The following is an 8,968-nucleotide window of genomic DNA, read 5'->3' on the forward strand; positions in this document are numbered from 1 at the left end:
ACGTAGCCTGGTTCTGAAATGGAGCTGTAAGGACTACGTAACTCCCAGTGCACAACAGTCACCGTGCAGACCTGTACTGCCGGGAGCAGAAGCATTCTTTAGTGAAGAACATCTTGGATGTGCAGCTCTGCCTGCGTTCCTCTTCTAGGTACTATCGTAGGGAAACATTGACCCAATAGCAGTAATCAGTTGCATTTTAAAGGAACGGCCAATTTTTGTACATGTAAGCGTTAATGTGTAACTTGTTTGAAGCTTACTTTTTTTCAAGACTTCTATAATACACAGACCCTACAAAAACCTAACTGCTGTGATGCAATACCTCCCTGCACTCTGCACGTACAGGGACACTTCATCTGCCCTTTCAGTGTCTTCTTTTCCCCCCACATCATCTCTCTCTTTTAGAACTTTGCAGCATTACTGTCTAGTACAGAACATTCTCACGAGAAAAGATTTTATTTTTAGATGCAAAGGCGCTTGCGGCTGCATACGGAAGATGTGAAAGAAGATTCATCAAATATTAAAAAAATCCACTGATAATGTAATAACAACAACAACAACGGAAACTATTTGCTTCAGGCAGACAGCGATACTGAGCATTGCTGCAGTTACTAACTCCCATCATCCACAAAAACTGCCCATGCAGATTTTCACTGCAGTTTAGCTTAGGTACTTACTTGATGCGTGAAAACTGATAGCTCATCAGAAGCTCAAAGGGATCTGCCTATCTTTTCAAGATAGCGGTGCCATCGGGGCTGTATTGCTGTCCTCAGCAGGGAACAAAAAGCCTGGGTGATTTGTCCGCTGTTGCACGGAATGCTTGTGATGCACCAGGATTTTGCATCCAGGTTTCCTAACTGGATAGTCCAGGAGCTTTGTGTAACAAGCTCTTGTAACAAAAATCCCACAGACTTCAATGCAGTAGTTATTACATATTTGTGAAAGTCAAATACACCCCTGAACTGCTGTGGTGGCTGCAGTTTTTCTATGAAACAGTGATTTTGGTTGAAATCCAGTTTTGACTTTGAGAGAGCTGTGAGGGGACGCTCATTTAAAACTCAACTGTGTGTATCTCATTTTTATGTGTTCTTTGCAAGCTTTGTAAGGACTCAACCTGAACAAGGAATAGTTAAAATTGCACTGCATCTTCAAGATTTGTATTTAAAATGGTCCCGTATCTTATTTGTAACTTTAACTGCAGTGCAATTTCTGCCTATTTTGGTTAGATGATTTTGCTTAGATAACTGCCCCAATGTCTACAGACTGTAACTGCTTTTTGTTTCTTAGGGAACACTCGAGCTTTGTCATGGGAGCTGTAGTAGCTGACGACGGTCCATCTGGTGTTAAAGCCCCTGACGGAGGCTGGGGCTGGGCCGTCCTTTTCGGCTGTTTTATCATCACAGGATTCTCCTACGCCTTTCCTAAGGCAGTTAGTGTCTTCTTTAAAGAACTTATCCGGGAATTTGGCATTGGATACAGTGACACTGCATGGATTTCCTCCATTCTCTTGGCCATGCTTTATGGAACAGGTAGGTAGTTCTCTGTTTTTGAAACAGTATTGCATCATACAATGATGTTTGTAAATCATACAGCCATTTACAGCGTGAATCATGATTGCGTATCATTACTTGTCTGCAAGTAAGGCATGCCAAAGAAGAATTACTATTAATGACATAAATCCAAAAGTTATTTAAGCACATCCAGCTTGCATATAAAATTAAATCTCTGTAAGTCAGTAGCTACTAAAGACGATGAAAAAGAAAAATTGCGTAGCACTCTGAAGACGAAAAAGAACAAGTATTTGACTATAGAGGAAAGAACAGATTGGCCTGACAGTATGGACAAAGTACAGAAAGAATCGTAGCATCATTTAGAACCATAGAATCGTAGCATCATTTAGGTTGGAAAAGACCTTTAAGATCATCGAGTCCAACCGTAAACCCAGCGCTGCCAAGTCCACCAAAGAAGAAATGCAAGCTGACGTAAAAATCAATTGCAAAAATTGGTTTATCTTAGCAACTGTAACTTGCTCTTCTTGCCTAGGTCCACTCTGCAGCGTGTGTGTCAATCGCTTTGGCTGTCGCCCTGTCATGCTGGTGGGTGGCCTTTTTGCCTCAATGGGGATGGTGATAGCCTCCTTCTGCACGAGCATCATTCAGATCTATCTAACGGCAGGTGTGATTACTGGTAAGTAGCGTGCACGGTTGAAAATGAGTTAGCTAATGTCTTAGCTTTAGGTTGAAGATTTGTAGACGTGACAAACATCTGAATCATCAGGATCATCCGAATGGGCTTTTAGAAAGATGGCAGATAAATGTGGAATTAAAACTGTCATTTATTTTTTAACGAATGTTAATTTTTCTGGTATGTTTAATAGCCACTGCTATAATAACTGTAACCACAGAGTACAAGAATATTGTGGAGGTGGAATGCTTTTACAAATGTTATCTTAGAATTCTTTTGTCCATTTGAAATAAAACTCTTTTCTCTTAAGTCATGTATCAGAAAAACTGCAATTAGAATTTTTTTAATAGTGATATTGTAGGCCAGTATTAATTTTTATGTACCCTCTGTTACAGGTTTGGGTCTGGCACTAAACTTTCAGCCTTCGCTCATCATGTTAAACCGCTACTTTGACAAACGCCGGCCCTTAGCCAATGGGCTATCCGCTGCGGGGAGTCCAGTGTTTCTTTGTGCTCTCTCACCGTTGGGGCAGATACTACAACACGAGTATGGCTGGAGGGGAGGATTCCTTATACTAGGTGGGATGCTGCTCAACTGCTGTGTATGTGGAGCATTAATGAGACCTTTGGAGCCACCCAAAAAGTCTGAAGCTACCAAAGAACCAGCTGAGAAGAAAGTGAAGAAAAAACTTCTGGATTTCAGTGTGTTTAAAGATGGCGGTTTTGTAATCTACACGCTAGCAGCATCTATCATGGTGCTTGGCCTCTTTGTTCCCCCCGTTTTCGTTGTGAGTTATGCCAAGGATCTAGGGTATCAGGACACCAAAGCAGCTTTTCTTCTGACTATTCTGGGATTCATTGACATCTTTGCTCGGCCTATTTGTGGAATGGTAGCTGGTCTTAAATGGGTTAGACCACGCTGCGTCTACCTCTTCAGTTTTGCTATGCTTTTCAATGGCTTTACAGATCTCATGGGTTCTATGTCTGTTGATTATGGTGGCCTGGTGGTCTTTTGCATTTTCTTTGGCATTTCTTATGGAATGGTAGGTGCTCTTCAGTTTGAAGTTCTCATGGCTATCGTTGGCACTCAGAAGTTTTCCAGTGCTATCGGTTTAGTGCTCCTGGCAGAAGCTATGGCTGTTCTAATTGGTCCGCCATCAGCGGGTAAGTATTCCATTTAGTTCAGAATTCAGAATCATTTGTGTTGCATCCATTTACGCAAATTGTATGATAAGGGAGCAGAGAAAAAGGCAACATGAGTCACTCGAGAAGTGTGTATTGTGCTAGTGTTGCGCATGCTTCATTGACTTTCCGCACTCAGAATCTGAAATAGTCCAAGACAGGGTGGGATGAATCTTTTCCTTCTTGGATCTATTTCAGGATTGGTTGAATTGCCACCTGGAGATGCTGCTCTTTCTCCACTGAAAGCCTATGCTGGCCCTCTTATTAGTAGATGGCTAATATTGTAGGAGATGAGCTTTATGCACACAGTGAATAACTTTTGTGAAGTTCAGGCCTCTTTGGAGTTGGGATTTAGAACATGAAAGCCGTCAATTTTCTTTGGAAAGTACTAGGATAGATTCTCTATACCCATGGTAGATTTGGAGGGAAGAAAACGTCCGAAGAGGGAGGGGAAAAAAAAATCTTACAAGGAGGACTATAAAACTGGACTGTTTTAAGGAAGGTAGACTGCCTCTACTGCACACGTCTCACAACCCAAGAATAAGGGGACATTACAAATATTGAAATTCATTAATTTGAATTCAAAATTTCAAATTAATTACTAATCAAAGAACATAAATTTTACAGACCCTGCACTGAAAAAAAAAACCCCACCCAAACCCCACCATTCACTTCCATAAAATGTTTACTGTTTATAGCAGGCACTGAAAAGCATCAAGTATCTTTACTGTGACAAAACCCCTCATGGAAAAAACAGTACTACGCACTACTTCCTCTGATCCTCAGGTCTGGTGAGGCACTTCCTTCACGTCCTCCCGCCCGTTCTTTCACCTCCACCAAGTCCTGTGAAAATTTAACTTGACGAAAGCATCAGAATCAGTCAATTACTCTAGACCAACTACTAAATAAGATTTGCGTTCTAAGCGGACGGTGCGCTGCACTGCCCGTGTAGGAAAGAAGTGAGATTGGGAGCGACAGGAAGCTGATGATACAGGTCCCGGCCGTGGATGCACACATTTTGATCTGAAATGCATGGCGCTTGTCTCATCTCTTGCATATGAAGGCTAGGCTGGTTTTATTCCAGTTGAACTGCATGACTCTGTGTGCAGGGGAGTATGTGTTTCGGGATGTGACGTAATGTCAGTGAGTGTTAAACTGAATTGAAATAACTGAGAAATATTTTGTTATAAACTTGTTAAAATGCTACTTCAAAAAACTTGCTTAGATAGTCATGGTGCTTCTAGACAGGAGTCATTTAAATGTTTAAAAAAAGCAGAAAAAATTTAATTGCAAGATAATCACTTTTGTTAATTACCTGGAATGTTGTCTTTTTCAGGAAAACTCTTGGATGCAACAGGGAGGTACATGTTTGTTTTTATTATTGCTGGAATTGAAGTTACCACCTCAGCACTCGTATTGGCCTTGGGAAATTTCTTCTGCATTAAGAAAAAACCAGAAGAACCACATACAAAAGAAGAAGCAGCAGAAAGAGAGGAATTAAACAAATCTGAAGACAAAACTCCTGAAGACGCCAAGGTGGACTCTATTGAAGTGGAGCAGTTTCTGAAAGATGAGCCTGAAAAAAACGGCGAAGTTGTAACTAACCCAGAAACATGTGTGTGAGCATGACGGGAAACCGACAACACGATTAGAAAAGAAAGATTGTCAACACTATTTATTTTAGAAATAGAACTAGTTTAGGGCTGGGCCGTCTGCTTTATGAAGTGGAGGCTGGTCAGCTCATCAGGTCTCGCTGGAAGCTGATGAGCTAGACAACCTTTTATCGGAAAATTAGCTTTATCAGTAAAAGGTGGAGCATTGTGGTTATACTTTTTATGTAAACTAAAAAGCTTTTATAAACACAAGTAGAGTCTTGCTATGCATCACCAGAAACTGCTCACTTGGAAGAGATATAGGAAGAATATATTTTGAGAAAAGTGGAATTAGATGTATGTTTTCAACCAATATTGGTGAAATCGCTGTGTTGTGCAGCTAAATATAATTTCCCTTTCTGTGTTCTTTGTGAAGGGAAAAGAGTTTGAGATGGAGAAAAATCTCAGGAACTTAAAGGTCTCCATTAGGTTTTTGAATTTCTTACTTTTTTAGATTTTTAGATTAATTGGCTCAGCCCTAATTTAATTTTGATAATATCTGTTACTTTGATTTATGTAAATGTATTTCTGAGTTTTGTCTAAACCTGTAAACTTTGTAATTATCATCTGGAAATACTGTACGTGGAAAGGCACGCTACAGATACTGTCCTCAGCAGATCACACAAGTGGTATTCCAAGGTAGTACTAAAAGAAAATAAAATGAGCAGAATCGATCCTGACAGACCGTAAGCAAACAAAGTTAGCCTACGTTTACATACACGGTTTTCAGTACAGTTTCCCTGCAGCATTGACAAATATTACAAGCAACACGGAGAAGACGGATGTTAGGTTTAGTAGAATCTCCTGACAGAGTGTCCATTCCGTGTATAAAAGAAACAGTGTAAGTTTCCAGCTGACCTATGAAGCAGAGTGGGTAGACTTAGGGGACTACTTTGAAATGTTAGCCATCTTTAAAATGCAACGCTAGCAACATAGGAAGCTCTTCACAAGTTTATTTTATTTATTTTTTTCTTCCATTTACCCCGCTTCCCTGTCCTTTCGCTTCATCTATGGAAGTTCAAGGTGCCGTTCTTGCCGGTTGAGGAAAACACGATGGAACTGTTGATCATATTTACGGCAGCAATCAAGAATGGGGTCGGCTCTGCTGCTCATTGCACAAACAGAACGGGGGGGTCTCTGGCCAGTCTTTAAATCTTCTCTGACATTGGCATAGGGGAAGGAGAAGGGACAGAGACAGATCAGACAAGGCAGTGACAGCACGTTTGAAGACGCGGAAAGGGAATCTTTGTTGTGTTGTCCCCACATTGTGAGGACACTGAATAGAAAAGGAAGGTAAAAGGAAGGCATTCTATACTTTTTTTTTCACCCAAACACATTCAAGAAATGTAATCTTTTATACAAAACCATGCTACGCCACCCACCTTTCAGATATGTCTATAAAAAGCTCTCTAGGCTTTGTGACTGCAGTAACACTCTTCAAGACAGACTAACTGTAACAGATTCACTTTTCTTGTTGGTAGCAAAGGAATATTGGCTTTCAGGTGCCATAATTGTTCCGCTTAGTAACTGAAAACTAAAAGACCCTAATCCCTTAAAACCCTGTATCCCTTTTAAAAATAACATCATTAGTTGTTTCACGCTTGACCATTTTAACAGAAACGTACAGTAAATCCAACAAAGTGCCAAACCCACGAACCATGCCCTACTGGAACGATCTCGGATACCAGCTTCCATTCTGGTAGTTTCTTCAAAATGGTTTTGCATTGTTAGGACAAGCTTGCACAGAAATTGAAAAGTTAGGATCATGATGGTTTTTTTGAGTGATTTTAAAAAGAAATGGATGCTGCACTGAATAAACTTTATTTTTCTATCGCATATAGTGCGTTACTTTAAAACCTTTTATTAATTTAGTGGCAGGAATTGCGCTGGCATGTCCTAGTTATAAGAACTTAAGTCACCGAACTTGGCTCCAGTTTGCTAAAGACTAAATCAGTACTTGGAACTCAACACTGCTGGCTCCAGAAGGCCACCGTATGAAAGGGCAAGAGGAAAATGGAATCCACGGATCAGTTTATGATCTCCCTAGAGGCTGCTTCAGATGATACGTGAAGGCCTGATACAGCTTTCAGACTGGAATTCCCTCTTCTGTTTCAAAAAACAAAACCTAGAAACCTTCCCAAAGGTGAATTCAGAGTCTCAAATAGCCATTTTTGTCCTACTGTGGGTTTTGATCACCAGATTTCTTTGCTAGAGAATGCTATACTGCTATCGCAGAACTAAATGCTTATTCCTTTGACCTCAGGTTTCGGCACAATTTTAAGTTTCTGTACATTCTGCCAATTGTCTAGACTGTAACATCTCGGTAATTTGGGCTTATCATACTGACTTTCCAGACTAGGTTTCATTTTCCATACATAATACCTTTATGGTTAAGCCGGAAACAAGAAGCGTTACGTTACATTTTTACATGACCGGGGCAGAAGAGGAAGTTACTAAGACAAGGGAAACACGTTTCAACAAGACACCATAAATAATTTCTGAAGTAAATCGAGTGTTCACAGAAAGTGCCTCGTTGGCCTGTACAAGTTCCTCTCCTCGACTTGATGAACTACTCTGAGTAGGACGGCCAGTGCTCTTGTGCTATTTTTCAGCACAGACCTGCCAATGGCTTGCAGTATGCCTGAGAGCAGGAGATGCTTACTGCATGAGAGAGGTCAAATCACAGGGCTCTTTTATCGACTGTGAGAAATAAGGGTTGGAATTTAATTTGCTAAGCAGTTTCACACAGGCTACGAAATCTTTTACCGCTCTCATTATCTACAAGGAGCATCAACACAGAGATGAGAAACTCCTAGTGCAGATCTCTTAGCAACGTCAGAACTGGCAGGCGTGAGAGCGCTTCTGAGTTCTGGAGCCAGTTAAGCCCCCTGCTTCCATTCTGTCCCATTCAGGGGTGACATCCAGGTGTGCGCTAGCCCCCCAGTACTCTTTCCGTTCAGCTGCCTGTGTTTCCCTGGAAAGAGATTGACTATACCGATGCGAAGGAAGCCTCCATGCATGCCAGATCCCCAGCATGGACAACTGCGGGCCAGTACGCTAGGCTGTGCTGAGGCATGTACCCAACTGCTCCTACGGACATGGCCACAAAGGCCTTGGCACTGAGCTCCTGTGTTATAGACCTCCCTCCTTCCTACCCCAAGATGTTAAAAAACAAAAGCAAGCAGCAACTCCTGAGGTTCCCAGCAGTGTCTTCGAACACCAGCTAGGAACTGTTACATATAGAAGGAGAGGATTGTACTGGAACCTTTTCCTTTCGCAAGACTAGCCTGGCTCCTTATTAATTTAACTCTGCTTATTGTAAATTCACAAGGAATTGCTTTTAAACCCCTCCAGATATTTTGCTACAGTATTTCTTTAATCTCAGCACCACTGAGATCCCCTTAAGAGCAGTTTGTGAGATGTGCTCTTTCATGTATTTTGAGGAGGCGCGTGGTCGGAGTCATAAAGCATTGCTAAAGAGGCACCAGCTGCCCGGGGACACAAGCAGAACAGCTCCATGCAACATCTACCTGGATGGTCAATCTTCACCTGGTTACAATTTTGTGACTTGAAAAAAGACAAGAGGAGAGGGAAGGGAAGGCAGGTAATTATACAACTGACTTGCCAAGCATCCCAAAGACAACATTGTAATTGCTCTTGCATCATACACTATTGGAACACATGTAATTTCTTCAGACACATAGTTCATGAATCTATTTAAGAAGTCTGTGAGGGAAACAATTGAAAAATGCAAGAGCAAAAAATCCCAAGTAGAATACTATAAAACAGGTGAAAGATAGTTTTCATAGATTATTTCTCTGAAACTGAAGAACAGTCTTTTAGTGTACAGGCTAGCATAATTTTTAAAGCTTTTTAGATCTTGCTACAAATTGTGTACTATAGGATTTACGGTTCAAATATTGTATGTTTGATCATGTAATGGATCTTAGGCCC

General features: G+C 41.1%; 1 protein-coding gene across 1 annotated transcript; it reads left to right on the forward strand.

Moving 5' to 3' along the window:
* The first annotated feature begins 1,285 nt into the window (after positions 1 to 1,285).
* SLC16A3 (solute carrier family 16 (monocarboxylate transporter), member 3) lies at positions 1,286 to 8,968 on the forward strand. The gene is made up of 4 exons (XM_009324557.1): positions 1,286 to 1,526; positions 2,041 to 2,184; positions 2,577 to 3,344; positions 4,699 to 8,968. The coding sequence occupies exons 1-4, from the start codon at positions 1,304 to 1,306 to the stop codon at positions 4,983 to 4,985; spliced, it is 1,422 nt and encodes a 473-aa protein (XP_009322832.1). The 5' UTR covers positions 1,286 to 1,303; the 3' UTR covers positions 4,986 to 8,968.

The sequence above is a fragment of the Pygoscelis adeliae genome, unplaced genomic scaffold (genome assembly GCF_000699105.1).
Source record: "Pygoscelis adeliae isolate BGI_AS28 unplaced genomic scaffold, ASM69910v1 Scaffold445, whole genome shotgun sequence".
Lineage (NCBI taxonomy): Eukaryota > Metazoa > Chordata > Aves > Sphenisciformes > Spheniscidae > Pygoscelis > Pygoscelis adeliae.

Excerpts from the sequence above, each read along its gene's own strand:
- SLC16A3 (XM_009324557.1), top strand. The coding sequence starts at position 1,304 with ATGGGAGCTGTAGTAGCTGACGACGGTCCATCTGGTGTTAAAGCCCCT. Across the intron at positions 2,185-2,576 it reads AACGGCAGGTGTGATTACTG|GTTTGGGTCTGGCACTAAAC; the intron begins GTAAGTAGCGTG and ends CCTCTGTTACAG. Across the intron at positions 3,345-4,698 it reads AATTGGTCCGCCATCAGCGG|GAAAACTCTTGGATGCAACA; the intron begins GTAAGTATTCCA and ends TGTCTTTTTCAG.